Source organism: Mobula hypostoma, chromosome 5, assembly GCF_963921235.1.
Source record: "Mobula hypostoma chromosome 5, sMobHyp1.1, whole genome shotgun sequence".
Lineage (NCBI taxonomy): Eukaryota > Metazoa > Chordata > Chondrichthyes > Myliobatiformes > Myliobatidae > Mobula > Mobula hypostoma.
The window spans coordinates 47,081,305-47,098,819 of NC_086101.1; the positions used below are offsets into that span (position 1 = coordinate 47,081,305).

General features: G+C 46.6%; 1 protein-coding gene across 6 annotated transcripts in view; it reads left to right on the top strand.

Annotated features, from left to right (window-relative positions):
- Positions 1 to 17,515, top strand: part of pibf1 (progesterone immunomodulatory binding factor 1) — a 180,361-nt gene that overhangs the window by 138,150 nt on the left and 24,696 nt on the right. For 4 of the 6 annotated variants that reach the window (XM_063048444.1, XM_063048441.1, XM_063048442.1 and 1 more), the window contains exon 15: positions 10,486 to 10,616. The exons of 1 other annotated variant lie outside the window; for it this stretch is intronic. In XM_063048444.1, the coding sequence (XP_062904514.1) occupies positions 10,486 to 10,616 (131 nt within the window). Of the gene's footprint in view, positions 1 to 10,485; positions 10,617 to 17,515 lie in introns of those variants that run through there. One more of the 6 variants, XR_010018032.1, reaches the window with a different exon arrangement.

Below are 17,515 nucleotides of genomic sequence, written 5' to 3' on the forward strand. Positions count from 1 at the left end.
CTCTTCCTTCAGTTAGTCCTGACGACGGGTCTCGGCCTGAAACGTCGACTGTACCTCTTCCTAGAGATGCTGCCTGGTCTGCTGCGTTCACTGGCAACTTTTATCTAAATTCCTCAGTTTGTTTTATTTTTACAGAGTTTCTTTTTTCAAACATGGCACCCACCTCATCTTATATTAAATCTGTGTTATTATCTCTTGACATTTCTCCTTAAGACGTCTCATGTATCACCTATTTCTTTCAACATCCTTGGCTTCAGGATGCTTTTTCAGAAGTGGCCAAATGTCAACAGTCCTTACCTGAGTGAACCTTAAGTTCCAGAAAGAAAAACATTTCTCTAAATATGTAAGTTATCCAAAGACATGAGGAATTAGTGTAGACCCAGAGACTAACCTACTGACCTAGTTCCCTTCAAGATGGCGCTGATTACTGACCGAGTTCTTTTCAAGATGGCACCATTGAGACCTTGGCTCAGACTTAGTTGTTTTTTTTTCATTATGGTTTTGGGGACAGAGAGAGGAGTTAGAAGTCAGATTAGGATTTAGGGATGGGGTGTGGTGGTGTTAGAGGCGGTCTGTGCTCTGAGATCTGCGTTCAAATCCAGCAATGTGTACGAGTGATGAAGGGCTTCTGCAGGCCAAATATCTGCAACAGGCTCCAAGGCTAGTAACATGGATGGGTAACTGAGGACATCTGTGAATGTTGGGCATTCACAGGTTGGTGGGTCCTCGGATCAGACATCCATGTAAGCAGGAGACATGAGGGCCGGCGAGTGGCTGGTGTTTGGGGTCCCATCATCTGTTAGCCCAGGGATCAGTAGCACAGATCGAAGCCCAAAGATCAATTGGAAGTCCGGAACTCAAAGCCTGATGGCTGAAGCTTGGAGATTGTGGACTTCAAACCTGTCCTGGATTAGAAGACACAGTTCCTGTGTGTGTTTGTGTGTGTGTGTGTGTGTGTGTGTGTGTGTGGTGGGGGTGGGGCTGAGGAGGCAGAAAGGGGCTTGTTTTGGTTTTGTTGTTTTATCGCTTGTTGTGTTCTGTGTTGTTCTGCCAAGTTTTGTCACGCTATGTTGGTGCTGGAATATATGGTGACACTTGCGGGCTGCCCGCAGCAAATCCTTAGGTTGGTTGTTAATGCAAACAACACATAATTAGCGGAGATTGGCGATCCAGCTGTGTGAATGTGTTATAATTTTGAGTTTTGTTTCATTTTTAAAGCCCTTACGTAAAACTGATCATTACTATGTTATACTGCTGAGAAGAATCAACAGTGTTGCATTATTCTGAACATCTATCAACTCAAACTATTTATTTTCAAGTGAGGTATTGATGTCCTGTTACAAATCCAAAACCTCACGCTGTTTTACGTGGAGCATAAGTAAAGAAATTAACTCAAGTTTAAGCTAACACTAACAGTTTTAAAGGAGCCTTTCCTTTCAAGTGATCTCAGTCATTCTGAACCAGCACACTAAATTAAAAGGACATGAATACCAAATCCTATTTAATCATTATCCAAGGTGATGTGGAAGGAGCTTGTGTACTCCAGAAAGGCTTGCAGAAAAATCATTGTCGTCAGCAATGTCATACCACAGGAAGAACAACTGTCCACAGCAGAAACGCTATAAAACCAAAGCACTAGAAATTTGCCATTTTTAGGACCTTTTGCTTTTGGGACACAAATTTATGGGTGTACCAGGATGTAATTAACTATCTATGTCAAAGTATTGAACTGTGGAATGTTTTTAATCAATAGCACATACTAGAAGGAAATTTACCTAAATCTATTGTAACTTTTTCAAATAGAAAGAAAATTTCCTATATGAATATGCCGTGTTTCCAAGATCTTATATAACAGTTTGCTCATATACTTCCTCATTGGAAACTGGTCATTATTTAAAAGTTGAAACAAACAGCTGTCTATAAACCTTATAGAAAATTACTAGCCTCCCAAAAAGTGTACAGCAAATAAGTTTTTTTTCTCTCTCTACTTTTTCGTATATTTGAGTCCAACAAATGTCATTAAAATAAATAACCAGATGCACATTACATACTATCAGCATCAGAACATTTTATGGCGTGGTTAAGATTTTCGATCAGAAGTCGCCGTATACTGATCTCTTGACCCAATGTCTTTCTCCAATTGTGAAACTGTATCAAGGGAAATATTAATTATTTTCCTTTCCACAGATGCTCTCCGGTCTGCTGAATCTTTCCAGCATTTTTGTTTTTATTTCAGAATTCCTGCAGCTGCAGTAGTTTTTGATCTTCATTTAATCAAGGGATGCTTCAACTGTGTATCATAGACTAGCTTCCCGTTTTGATTTTTCAGTGTGTGAAACTCTTTGCTTTTGCAGCCAAGAGGTGAAGAAATATGTTCAGGATACAGTTGAACAGTGATTGCTTTCATGGATCAGTGCAATGAGGATATAAGTACAGTTCCTATCATTAAATACAGTGAATTTGCATTAAGTTAACTAATTTTATTAGTTAAGTTAACTATAACTAATATAGAGTATAACTAATTTATACTCTATTCTTGGTTGGGGCAACTGTAACGAAAATCAATTTCCCTTGGGATCAATAAAGTATGACTATGACTACTATGACTAATTTAAAACAATTCAGAAACTAAAAGCTGCTATCAGGAATCCATGAACTTCACTACTATCCTTTAAGGAAGGGAGTCTGCTATCTTTACCCAAATGACTCCATATCCAGAGCTTAAACAGTCCTCTAAAATGGGTTAGTGAGATCACTAGTTCAAATGTAATTAGATATGGGTAACAAATGCAGCCTTGCCCAGCAACACCAGAGGTGACCAAGGTGCAGGTTGCTGAGTGTTGGCAATATTGAACCGAGCATTTAAAAAAAAGGTTTAGCTCACCTGGGAGAGAGGCAGCGATGTTACCAGCACTAGCGCTTAGCTTTGAAGTCTGCAATGGTGTGCAGACTTTGCCATAAGTTGCGTGTATAGTTGGTGATGAGTTGTGTGTGGATCTTGTTCCTGTATTGTTGTTTTGCTGCCTTGATGACTTTGCGCAGATCGTAGCTACATTTCTTGAGCTCCTGCTGATTACTGGCAATGTAAGCTGTATCTCACATAATAAGTGCAGCACGACGCACAGAACTGTTGATCCGGGGTTTCTGGTTTGGATAGACCCTGACTGATTTCTGGGGGACAACATCCTCGTGCACTTCCAGATGAAGCTTATGACCCCATCCGTGAACTCGGAGACATCCTCATCACAAAAGACATTGCAATTGACATCATCAAAACAGGGCTGTAGCATGGAGACTGGTTGGTTGGACCAGCAGTGGAGGGCTTTATCAGTGGCTGCCTCTTGTTTCAGCTCTGCCTGTACATCGGCAGAAGCAAGATGGAGGAATGATCTGACTTACCAAATGGCCAGTAAAGGAGAGCGTTGTAAGTGTTGCGGAAGGGAGAGTAACAGTGTTTGAGTATGCTATCTCCCTATCACCTAGCTGTGTTGACAAAACTTTGGAGAGACTTTAGACAGAGACACTCTTAGAGTCTTCAATGACGATGAAGACAGCCTCTGGGTGTACAGTCTCCAGGATGCTGACAGTCTCATACAGTTCCTTGAGAGTCAGGTTTGTATCAGCCTGCCGTGGAATGTACACTGCTGTGATAATAACGGCCGTGAACTCCCTAGGCAGCCAGAAGGATCTACACAGCAGCACAAGGTACTCCAAATCCGGGGAACAAAAGAATTTAAGGGCATGCATATTCTAGGGGTTGCACCAAGCATTGTTGACCATGAAGCATACCCCACCTCCTTTACTCTTCCCAGAGAGGTTTTTAGTAGACCTGTCTGCCCAGAACAGGGAGAACCCAAAGGACTCAATGGCGTGTTTTGGTATCTCCTTCATCAGCCAGATCTCCACAAAGCACAAAACGTTATATCCCTTTGTTTCCAGCTGATAGGAGATTCTGGCTCTCAGTCCTCACAGCTTATTGTCCAGGGACTGACGTTAGCCAGGAGTATGCTAGGGAGCGGCGGCTGATTAGCACACCATCTCAACCTCACCAGGACCCTTCCCCCTCGCCTCTGGCGCTGCTTCTGAGGTAGTGGCGGTGTAATAAATGAGCCTCCCATTGATTGCGTAAGCAGGGGTTCCCAGTGTAGAAAAGGCAGCACTTTGTGGGTAAATGCTGTCTTCCCAATATTCAGAAGAGTCAGTCTATCATATCTATGCTGAAGTATGAAGGTGTTTCCAATGAGTGGACAGTCGCAAGGCTGCAAGACCGGATGGCATCCCAGGATGGGTACTCAGGATGTGCACAGCACAACTGGCAGGTGTGTTTACAGAAGGTGTATTTTAATATCTCCCTCTCCCAGTGTAGACTGCCCTCCTGCTTCAAAACATCCACCATTGTCCATGTACCTAAAAAAAAAACAAGATAACATGTCTGAACGACTGGCATACTTTGAGAGACTGGTCAAGGACTACACCTACAGCATGCTACAGACTGGACCCCCCACAATTTGCCTACCAATCCAACCGATCGACAGACATCACAATAGCCACAGCTCTACACAGCGTCCTTACACATCTGGAGAAGAAGGATGCTTATGCGAGAATGCTGTTCTTGGACTACAGTTTAGCATTCAACATCATACTTCCCTATAGGCTTGACAAGAAGCTCTGATATCTCAGCCTTCACCCTGCCTTGTGCAGCTGGATCCTGGACTTCCTGTTAGAGTGCCGGCAGGTGGTAAGAGTGGGCTCTCTCACCTCTGCCCCTCTGACCCTTGGGGGATACACAGTATCCCCCAAGGGCTGTGTTCTAAGCCCCATCCATTACTCTCTGTAAACCCATGACTGTGTCTCCACCCACAGCTCCAATCTGCTAATTCAATTTGCTGATGATACTACATTGATTGGCCTAATCTCAAATAATAACGAGGCAGCCTACAGAGATGTTATCACCCTGACACATTGGTAAAAAGAAAGCAAGCTCTCCCTCAATGTCGCAAAATCAAAGGAGTTGAGCTGGTTGTGGACTACAGGAGGATTGGAGACAGGCTAACCCCTATTGACATCAATGGACCTGGAGTTGAGAGGGTGAACAGCTTTAAGTTCCTTGGCATACACATCACCGAGGTTCTTATGTGGTCTGTACATATGAACTGTGTGGTAAAAATAGTACAGGAATGCCTCTTTCACCTCAAATGACTGAAGAAGTTTGCTATGGGTCCCCAAATCCTAAGGTCTTTCTAGAGGGGCACAATTGAGAGCATCCTGACTAGCTGCAACACTGCCTGGTATGGAAACTGTACTTCCCTCAATTGCAGGACTTTGCAGAGAGTGGTTTGGACAACCCAGCACATCTGTAGATGTGAGCTTCCCACTATTTACAGAGACAGGTGAGTAAAAAGGGCTCAAGGGATCACTGGTGATCCAAGTCACCACAACCACAAACTGTTCCAGCTATTACCATCCGGGGAACAGTACCGCAGCATAAAAGCCGGGACCAGCTGGATCTTGGACAGCTTCTGTCACCAGGCCATCAGACTGATTAATTCACGCTGATACAATCATATTTCTATGCAATATTGATTGTCCTGTTGTGGCGACCCACTTTCTACACAAGCAAACCGGTTCACAAAATAGCCCGCGTGCGGGGAGAGACTTTTGTAATGCACCTCTGATGTCATTTCCCGGAGAGGGCTGTAAAGGAACTGCTTAAAAGCCAGTGCTGCGAAGTTTGAATAAACGAGTCTCAAGTGCGACTTACAGACTGCGTGTCGTCATTTCTATCTCTGTGTGTAGCACATCACTACATTGGTGACCCCGACGGTCCAAACGGGATTTGGACCAAAAATGATCGACTCTTCATCTGTTCACGCAGTTTCGCTAAAACTGCCAGTTTTCTGGACACTGCGACCACGCGTGTGGTTTGACCAAGCAGAAGCCCAGTTCCAGATTCGGCAGATATCTTCGGATTCCACATGTTACTATTATGTGGTGAGCTCCCTTGACCAGGAGACAGCCGCACGGGTTGGGGATTTCATACAGTCACCCCCTGAAGAAGGCAAATATGCAGCATTCAAAGCGCTGCTCTTAGAGACCTTTGGCCTCTCACGGCGTGAGCGAGGTGCCCGCTTGCAGCACCTGGACAGTTTGGGAGACAGGCCGCTGTCAGTATTAATGAATGAGATGCTGGTCCTGGCTGAAGGACACAAGCCCTGCCTCATGTTTGAGCAGGCATTCCTAGAGCAACTGCCTGAGGACATACATCTGCTGCTGGCCGACGCAGATTTCAATGACCCCCAGAAGGTGGCGGCCTGGGCAGGCGTGCTGTGGAAAGCCAAGAGGGAGAGCGGGGTGTCTGACGGACAGATTAACAAGCCATGCGCCCAACAGCAGGCCAGACCAGGCCTGGCAATGGAGCGCACACAACCCAGAGGCAGGAGTGAAGAGGCCGATGAACAGTGGTGTTTCTACCACCAGCAGTGGGGCACAGAAGCCCGCCGTTGTTGCCCGCCCTGCAAATTCCCGGGAAACGCCAGGGCCAGCCTCCTTTACGTCTGGGACAAACAGTCGGGACGCCGCTTCTTGGTCGACACCAGAGCAGAGATCAGCATCTTACCCCCGACGGGGTATGACACCCGCAACAGGGAGATGGGACCCACCTTGAGGGCCGCAAACGGCAGCACGATTCAGACCTACAGCACCCGCACAGTGCAGCTACAGTTCGGCGCCAGCCGTTTCTCGTGGGACTTCACTCTGGCTGCCGTGGTCCAACCACTCCTGGGGGCGGACTTCTTGCGAGCTCACAGCCTGCTGGTCGACTTGCAAGGGAAAAGACTGGTCCATGACAAGACTTTCCAGACGTTCTCCCTGGGTGAAGCCAAGTTGCCAGCCCCACACCTGGACTCCCTCACGCTGTCTGACAACGAATTCACCAGAATCCTGGTGGACTTTCCATCGGTTCTGGCACCACAGTTCACGGCAGCCATGCCCAGACACGGAGTACAGCAGCACATTCCAACCCAGGGACCACCCCTCCACGCCTGCGCATGAAGGCTCCCTCAGACAAGCTCCACCTGGCGAAGGAGGAGTTCAAGAGGATGGAGGAATTGGAGATCGTACATGGGCCTTCCCCCTGCACATGGTGCCCAAAGCAGCCGGGGGCTGGAGACCATGCGGCGACTACCGCAGACTGAATGAGGCTACAACTCCAGACCGCTACCCCGTGCCGCACATACAGGACTTTGCAGCAAACCTGCATGGGGCAAGCATCTTTTCCAAAGTAGACCTCGTTCCGGGGGTACCATCAAATCTCGGTACACCCTGAAGACATCCCCAAAACAGCACTCATCACCCTGTTCGGCCTGTTCAAATTCCTCCGAATGCCGTCCGGCCTGAAGAATGCCACACAGATGTTCCAGCAACTAATGGATGCGGTGGGACGCGACCTGGACTTTGCATTCATCTATTTTGACGACATCCTCATAGCCAGCAGTAGTCATCTGGAGCATCTGTCCCACCTCTGCCAGCTCTACTTCTGCCTGAGTGATTTCGGCCTCACGATCAACCCGGCCAAATATCAGTTCGGACTCGACACCATCGACTTCCTGGGCCACAGGATTACCAAAGACGGGGCAACACCTCTGCCCACCAAGATAGACGCGATCCGCCACTTCGCCCGGCCCAACACAGTCAAAGGCCTGCAGGAGTTCATTGGTATGGTGAACTTCTACCACCGCTTCCTCCCCTCAGCAGCCCGTATCATGCACCCTTTGTTCACCCTAATGTCGGGTAAAGGCAAGGACATTACCTGGGACGAACAGACCGTGGCTGCTTTCGTTAAAGGCAAAGAAGCCTTGGCAGATGCCGCGATGCTGGTGCACCCCAGATCGGACGTTCCAACCGCCCTCACAGTGGACGCATCCAACACAGCAGTCGGTGGGGTGCTGGAGCAACTCATTGAGGGGCGCTGGCAACCCCTGGCGTTCTTCAGCAGGCACCTACGGCCACCCAAACTCAAGTACAGTGCCTTCGACCAGGAGCTGTTGGCACTATATCTGGCAATCCAGCATTTCAAGTACTTCTTAGAAGGCAGGCCGTTCACCGCATTCACAGACCACAAACCATTGACCTTCGCGTTCACGAAGGTGTCCGATCCAGCAGTGACATCTGTCCTACATCTCCGAGTACATGACGGACATCCAGCACGTCTCGGGAAAGGACAACATCGTGGCGGACGCACTCTCCAGACCAGCTATCCAGGCCCTGTCCCAGGGGGTGGACTATGCAGCACTGGCGGAGGCGCAGCAGGCAGGCGTCGAGATGCCCAGCGAAAGGACCGCAGTCTCGGGTTTGCAGCTGCAAGACTTCCTCGTAGGCCCAGGTGAGAGGGCCCTCCTGTGTGATGTGGCTACCAGCCAACCACGCCCCATCGTCCCAGCAGCCTGGCGGCGACGAGTTTTCAACTCCATACACGGCTTGGCGCACCCATTTATCAGGACAACTGTCCGGATGGTCTCAAGTTCATGTGGCACGGACTTCGCAAACAGGTCAGCGAATGGGCCAAAACGTGCACGCAGTGTCAAACAGCCAAGGTGCAGCGGCACACCAAAGCCCCGCTGCCGCAGTTCGAACCCAACCGCCGGAGGTTCGACCACATTCATGTGGATATCGTAGGGCCCCTGCCAGTATCGCAAGGAGCGCGGTACCTCCTAACTATGGTAGACCGGTTCACGACATGGCCAGAGGCGGTCCCGCTCAATGACACCACCGCCGATTCCTGCGCCCAAGCACTGATTGCAAGCTGGGTAGCACGCTTCGGGATACCGGCCCACATTACCTCCAACAGAGGCACCCAGTTCACCTCCAGCCTGTGGTCGGCTATGGCCAGCCTGTTGGGAACACAATTACACCACACAACTGCCTGCCACCCACAGTTGAACGCTTCCACCGTCACTTAAAGTCGGCTGTCATGGCCCGCCTGAAAGGGCCTAACTGGGTAGACGAGCTTCCCTGGGTCCTGCTTGGAATCCGCATAGCACCCAAAGAGGATCTGCACACCTCGTCAGCCGAGCTGGTGTATGGCACACCCTGGTCATCCCAGGAGAGTTCATACCAGCCTCAAGGGGGCAAGAGGAAGAACCCGCAGCAGTCCTGGACAGACTACGCGAAAGGCTTGGCAGGCTGGTCCCCGTACCGACTTCACAGCATTGACAGATCCCGACCTGCGTACTCAGAGACCTGCAGAACTGTAAGTTTGTGTTCGTACGACGGGGCGGACACCGGGCACTGCTACAGCGGCCATACGAGGGGCCATTCAAGGTGATCAGGAACAACGGGTCCACGTACGTTCTGGACATTGGGGGGAAAGAGGAGGTTTTCACGGTGGACCAACTCAAACTGGCCCATGTGGACTTGGCGCAGCCAGTCGAGATTCAGGCACCGCGGCGCAGAGGCAGACCTCCCAAACAGAGACTGTGGACATTGGGGGTATATCGCCGGTTCTGGGGGGGAGTTATGTGGTGACCCGCTTTCTACACAAGCGAACCGGTTCACAAAATAGCCCGCGCGCAGGGAGAGACTTTTGTAATGCACCTCTGACGTCATTTTTCGCCCGGCAAGTGCTGGAAAGGAACTGCTTAAAAGCCAGTGCCATGAATTTTGAATAAACGAGTCTCGAGTACGACTTACAGACTGCATGTCATTATTTCTGACTCTGTGTGTAGCACATCACTACACTGTTATATATACTATTTATTATGAATTACTATAAATTTCTCATTGCACATTTAGACAGAGATATAATATAAAGATTTTTACTCCTCATGTATGTGAAGGATGTAAGTAGTAAAGTCAATTCAATTCAATATCTGCATGCCATAAATTAATAACTAAAATAAATGAAGGAGGAGGAGGTGATAAGTGAAAATGGTGGATCATCAAGAGCAGGTGGGCTGGCAATGAGATTTTATTAGCCAGGTTACAAGGAGAAGGATTTCACCATTTCAATTAATCCAATATCTGGTTAATTGAAATGCTGAAATCCCCCTGCTGTTTGAAAAATCTTAAACCGTTTTCATTTATGAGCCTTTAATGTCTGGATCATGTAGTCAGAGATCAATCACCCTGTCTGAGGCAAAGCCTTCTCATGATCTGCACTTTGCCAGCCAAGAAACCATGAGAACAGATGACTTGACAAGGCATGATTTTTGATGCTGACACAGGAAACTGATATTGTATCAACAATGCTTGTTGTGTAAGTTGCAGTTTTAAAATTGAACTTGCCATTTCCATTCAAGATTAATTTAAAAGGATGTTATGTACAAACGTTTGTAGATAGTATCAGATGTTTTTCATCAAACTATGAACCTGAAAAAAATGAATACTTCACTTATGCAGCTGTTGAATTTTATGATTGTAGTAGTGATTGTTTAAGCAAAGGAAATTCTCAACAACATGTTTTTTTTTCTGTCATTTTACTTTCCCCAGCTTACAAATGCAAAATCTCTACTTGGTCAAGCTCAGCAGCCATACAGCTACCTTATTGAGACTGTTCACCAGAGAGACTCTCAGATCCAGACATACAAACAACAGATTTCACAACTAGAGAATGAAATATGGTAAATATCATTATTAGCATAACGAGAACTAAGAGGTAATATCTATGAGTAAATATTCAACAGGCTGGAACTGAGGAAATGGGGAATTCCCTGATTATGAAGCTTTTGATTGGGTAGAAATGGAGATGATGTAGGAAAGAACAATAGCCGGAGGTAAACGCAACCATCTCTCATTCCCCAATAATCAATAAACACATTAAGAGCACATTATGCTTTTCAGAAGCATCACCTATTTAAGACAGTTAGATCCAGAGTGCCATGTTGGCCCTTTTGCTCTACATGTGAATACATCGTTAACTTGTATTTTTAAAATTTATTTATTGAGATACAGCGCGGAGTAGGCCCTTCTGGTCCAATGAGCCATGATGCTTCACAGTCCCCCTATTTAACCCTGGCCTCATCACGGGACAATTTACAATGAACAATTAACGTTCCAACCAATATGTCTTACGGCTGTGGGGGGAAACTCACACAGTCACATGGAAATGTACAAATTCCTTACAGGCAGTAGCAGGAACCTGGAAAAGCTTGGAGCTATTAACTATACCTCTAAAGTAGTTTTGTAAATTTCTGTTTGTTATGCAGTATTGTGGTATCTTGCACTTTTAGGAAAGATAATGATAATGATGGGGCCCATAGAAAGGGATGCTACATCTCTAGCAGAGCTTATAAATGCAACCTATGCGGAGGAGATAGCCACTTGCACATTGGTCTTGTCAGCCGCAGACAGCGCTACACCAACAATGTAGATGGCTGGGGCACAATAGCTAGATAGCATGGTTGACCTCAAACCACAGAGAGCAAATGATAGTGACATTGGACTGAGATGAGGGGAATGGAAGGTGATCTTCATTTCCACAATAATGATGGTGGCTTGGAAAAGAAAGGTGTACATCGTGATCGAAATGAAAATATTGCAAAGTCTTTGTAGAAGGCAAGATTCAAGTTTATTTATCATGTGTGCATTGAAACATACAGTAAAATGCCTTGTCTATGTTACCAGTTGACATACCTAAGGGTTTACTAAGGGACAGCCTGCAAGTGTCATCACACATTCCGGTACCAACATTGCAGACCCACAATGCTTGGCAAAACAACACAGAACACAACAAACAACAAAATAAAACAGAAAAACAAGTCCATTCCTCCCTCCCACCCACACAAACAGACCTTTAACCCCAGGACAGGCCTACAGCAGACCTGGGCTTACAAACTCCAGACTTTGACCTCTGCAGTAGACACAGAAATTTTTAGATTCAGCTGTGTCCAACGGGCCTTGACTTTCAGACTTCCAATTCAACTCTCAGCCTCAATCTTTGGTGTCGATCCCAGGACACACTGGTCACCGAACACCAGGCCTTGAACTCTGGACTCGCCAATGATGGGACCCTGAACACTAAACCTTGAAATGTGATTTCATTGATTCACAAGGTCTGATCAGATTTCATTCCTTCTGCCTGCATAGAATTCTGACTCTGGAACCCACTGACCTGGGAGCTCCTCGCCTACTCTTTGCTGGTCTGAAACCCAGCATCTGACCACGCATGTCCCACACTCTACTCTTTGAAGACTACGACCTAGTCATAGTCATAGTCATACTTTATTGATCCCGGGGGAAATTGGCTTTCGTTACAGTTGCACCATAAATAATAAATAGTAATAGAACCATAAATAGTTAAATAGTAATATGTAAATTATGCCAGTAAATTATGAAATAATTCCAGGACCAACCTATTGGCTCAGGGTGTCTGACCATCCAAGGGAGGAGTTGTAAAGTTTGATGGCCACAGGCAGGAATGACTTCCTATGACGCTCTGTGCTGCATCTCGGTGGAATGAGTCTCTGGTGAATGTACTCCTGTGCCCACCCAGTACATTATGTAGTGGATGGGAAACATTGACCAAGATGGCACGCAACTTAGACAGCATCTTCTTTTCAGACACCACCGTGAGAGAGTCCAGTTCCATCCCCACAATATCACTGGCCTTATGGATGAGTTTGTTGATTCTGCTGGTGTCTGCTACCCTCAGCCTGCTGCCCCAGCACACAACAGCAAACATGATAGCACTGGCCACCACAGACTCGTAGAACATCCTCAGCATCGCCCGGCAGATGGTAAAGGACCTCAGTTTCCTCAGGAAATAGAGACGGCTCTGACCCTTCTTGTAGACAGCCTCAGTGTTCTTTAACCAGTCCAGTTTATTGTCAATTCGTATCCCCAGGTATTTGTAATCCTCCACCATGTCCACACTGACCCTCTGGATGGAAACAGGGGTCACCGGTACCTTAGCTCTCCTCAGGTCTGCCACCAGCTCCTTAGTTTTTTTCACATTAAGCTGCAGATAATTCTGCTCACACCATGTGACAAAGTTTCCTACCGTAGCCCTGTACTCAGCCTCATCTCCCTTGCTGATGCATCCAACTATGGCAGAGTCATCCGAAAACTTCTGAAGATGACAAGACTCTGTGCAGTAGTTGAAGTCCGAGGTGTAAATGGTGAAGAGAAAGGGAGACAAGACAGTCCCCTGTGGAGCCCCAGTGCTGCTGATCACTCTGTCGGACACACAGTGTGGCAAGCACACGTACTGTGGTCTGCTAGTCAGGTAATCAAGGATCCATGATACCAGGGAAGCGTCTACCTGTATTGCTGTCAGCTTCTCCCCCAGCAGAGCAGGGCGGATGGTGTTGAACGCACTGGAGAAGTCAAAAAACATGACCCTCACAGTGCTCGCTGGCTTGTCCAGGTGGGCGTAGGCACGGTTCAGTAGGTAGACGATGGCATCCTCAACTCCTAGTCAGGGCTGGTAGGCGAACTGGAGGGGAGCTAAGTGTGGCCTGACCATAGGCCGGAGCAGCTCCAGAACAAATCTCTCTAGGGTCTTCATGATGTAGAAGGTCAATGCCACCGGTCTGTAGTCATTGAGGCCGCTGGGGCGCAGCGTCTTCGGCACAGGGACGAGGCAGGACGACTTCCACAGTACAGGAATCCTCCGGAGCCTCAAGCTCAGGTTGAATACATGGCGAAGAACTCCACATAGCTGAGGGGCACAGGCTTTGAGCACCCTGGTACTGACACCATCTGGTCCTGCAGCCTTGCTTGGGTTGAGACGTTTCAGCTGTCTTCTCACCTGTTCAGCTGTGAAGCCCACCATGGTGGTTTTGTGTGGGGAAGGGGTATAGTCATGAGAGCAGGGTGGGGGACTGTGAGGAGGGGAAGGAGGGGAGAGTGGAATATGTGTTGGTTGGGGGCCAACAACAGATGGCTCGTGTGTGGGATGGGCAGGGGCCACAATGTCAAATCTGTTAAAGAACAAGTTCCTGACCTCTAGATCCCCCACATCCCTGTCCGTAAACACTAACCTGACCCGTAACTCCCCTTTCTGTCTCCAGAACCTAAACGGTCCCTACGAACCCAATAAAAACAATTTTTAAAAAAAAACGAAGTCCGAGCTTTGACTCAGTGGAAGTCAGAGCATGGCACTATCTAGATCCTGATTGAGCTGTAAGGCAAATGATTTATAATAGATTATTTGTCCAGATGCATTACTTCCATCAGGACATCAGAGCAATAAATCACATAACATCATTTTCTACTTTGCCATTTGAGACAGTCCATTAGATTATCAAACACTTTATCATGAATCCAACTAAGCTGCATTGTTTTTTAGTGGTTCCACAGTGGTTTGTGTTAAGTTGGTGGGCAATGTTTGACAATTGCAGAAATCCAGTTGATGGCAATCCAGAGTGTGGTTTAGCAGTGATGCACATAGTCAGCCAGGTGATTCTGAATTTATAGTATAGTACACATGTTTGAGAAGAACTGCAAGTGCAAAGAAAATGAATACTTTGTCCTTGTTGTTTCTCAGCATTCAAATTCACTATTCTCTAATCAACTTAAGTAGAGATTGAAGGATCGCAATCTTTTTGCACTAAAATCACTCACTGCAGAAGAATGACTTTTACTACATATTTTACATTAATCAACGTAAATCCAGAACTTTATATTATATTGTGGCTGAGATCACATCCACCAGAAGCAAACTGAAAATATCTGAAATCAGGGGGAAAAAAAACCCAGAGGATGGGCAAGGGGTATAGTCAGAGGGACAGAGGGAGAAAAAGGAGAGAGAGAGAGAGAAAGAATGTGTGTATATAAATAAATAACGGATGGGGTACGAGGAGGAGGTGGAGGAGGGGGTCCTCTACTGTAAAGATGAAGTCACACTCAGGTTGGAGGAACAACACCTTATATTCCGTCTGGGTAGAGTCCAACCTGATGGTATGAACATTGACTTCTCTAACTTCCGCTAATGCCCCACCTCCCCCTCGTACCCCATCCGTTATTTACTTATATTGTTACGTACCCTGTAACTGGGTTGCCAAACCAGCAGAAATGGAATGCTCGTTGGAGTCTGGATTAGTAGGAACTAATAAAGTTTTATTAAAGACATAAGTAATACAGTACTCTAATCCAAAGGATATCAATGTAACAGGTTAGCAATGATAATACTCACATATACACAGAAATAGGGTAATAGGAATCAACCAAGCTCTATCGCAGTCTAGGGGTAAAATGATCAGTCTTAAGTGAAGCAGAGTTCAGTTCAGTTTGGTGCAGTTCGCAGTAATCGCTGTTGTTGTACCGTTGGGGGGGGAGGGAGAGAGAGAGAGATGCAATTTGGTTCAGGCAGACCTTTGATGTCTTCACAGTTGGTTTCCGGCAGACCCTTTTATGTCTTCTAATCCCCACTGTGGTCATCGACTGTGACCCCTCCGTTCCGGATACGATCGTTCTCCTGCGGTGAACCCGGCACCCAGGCAAGGGCGGACACACACCCCAGGTTCCCACCAATTGTACCTTTACACCCTGTGAGCCTCTGGTCAGTTCCCGTAAACTGGACCTCCAAACTCCCACCACTTGTGGGAGTACACTGCTCTTTCCAGGGTCTCGTGGTCTTGTGGTGTGTTGCGTGCCTGAGCAAACCTGCTCTTTTTATCCCCCTACTGGGGTATCACCTGTCCATCAAACTTCAAACAGTTCAGGTTCAAAGCAACTGAATTGTGTTTCTTTTCCGTTAATCCCTCTCTTCTCTCTTATTAGCATTTTGAATGTTTCTCCATTGTCTTTCTTATCTCTCTCATTAGCATCAATCGTCCAATATCTTTGCTTGGCGTCACAATTTACACACATTCTTTCTCTCCCTCTCTCCTTTTTCTCCCTCTGTCCCTCTGACTATACCCCTTGCCCATCCTCTGGGTTTTCCCCCCCTTCCCCCTTTTCCTTCTCCCTGGGCCTCCTGTCCCACGATCCTCTCATATCCCTTTTTCCAATCACCTGTCCAGCTCTTGGCTCCATCCCTCCCCCTCCTGTCTTCTCCTATCATTTTGGATCTCCCCCTCCTCCTCCTCCCACTTTCAAATCTCTTACTAGCTCTTCCTTCAGTTAGTCCTGACGAAGGGTCCCGGCCCGAAACGTTGACTGTACCTCTTCCTAGAGATGCTGCCTGGCCTGCTGCATTCACCAGCAACTTTGATGTGTGTTGCTTGAATTTTCAGCATCTGCAGAATTCCTCGTGTTTAGGTTAGATTATTGTTTATTAAGTACAGCTCTGCCTTCAATACTATAATTCCAAGCAAAATCATCTTCAAACTCCTAGACCTGGGACTTAACACCTTCCTTTGCAACTGGATTCTTGAGTTCCTGATCAAAAGACCATAATCTGTAAGGATAACACCAGGGGAGCACTTTGGTTCCAGTGATCATAACACCATTAGTTTCAACTTGATCATGGACAAGGATAGATCTGGTCCTGGGGTTGAGGTTCTGAACTGGAAGAAGGCCAAGTTTGAAGAAATGAGAAAGGATCTAAAAAGCATTGATTGGGACAGGTTGTTCTCTGCAAGGCTGTGATTGGTAAGTGGGAAACCTTCAAAGGAGAAATTTTGAGAGTGCAGAGCTTGTATGTTCCTGTCAGGATTAAAGGCAAAGTGAATAGGAATAAGGAACCTTGGTTCTCAAGGGATATTGCAACTCTGATAAAGAAGAAGAGAGAGTTGTATGACATGTATAGGAAACAGGGAGTAAATAAGGTGCTTGAGGAGTATAAAAAGTGCAAGAAAATACTTAAGAAAGAAATCAGGAGGGCTAAAAGGGGACATAGGTTGCCTTGGCAGTCAAAGTGAAGGATAATCCAAAGAGCTTTTACAGGTATATTAAGAGTAAAAGGATTGTAAGGGATAAAGTTAGTCCTCTTGAAGATCAGAGAGATCGGTTATGTATGGAACCAGAAGAAATGGGGGAGATCTTAAATGGGTTTTTTGCGTCTGTATTTACTAAGGAAACTGGCATGAAGTCTATGGAATCAAGGGAAACAAGTAGTGAGATGATGGAAACTGCACAGATTGAAAAGGAGAAGGTGCTTGCTATCTTGAGGTAAATTAAAGTGGATAAATCCCCAGGACCTGACAGGGTATTCCCTCGGACCTTGAAGGAGACTAGTCTTGAAATTGCAGGAGCCCTGGCAGATATATTTAAAATGTCAGTGTCTACGGGTGAGGTGCCGGAGGATTGGAGAGTAGCTCATGTTGTTCTGTTGTTTAAAAAAGGATCGAAAAGTAATCCGGGAAATTATAGGCCGGTAAATTTGACGTCGGTAGTGGGTAAGTTATTGGAGGGAGTACTAAGAGACAGAATCTGCAAGCATTTGGATAGACAGGGACTTATTAGGGAGAGTCAACATGGCTTTGTGCATGGTAGGTCATGTTTGACCAATCTATTGGAGTTTTTCAAGGAGGTTACCAGGAAAGTGGATGAAGGGAAGGCAGTGGATGTTGTCTACATGGACTTCAGTAAGGCCTTTGACAAGGTCCCGCATGGGAGGTTAGTTAGGAAAATTCAG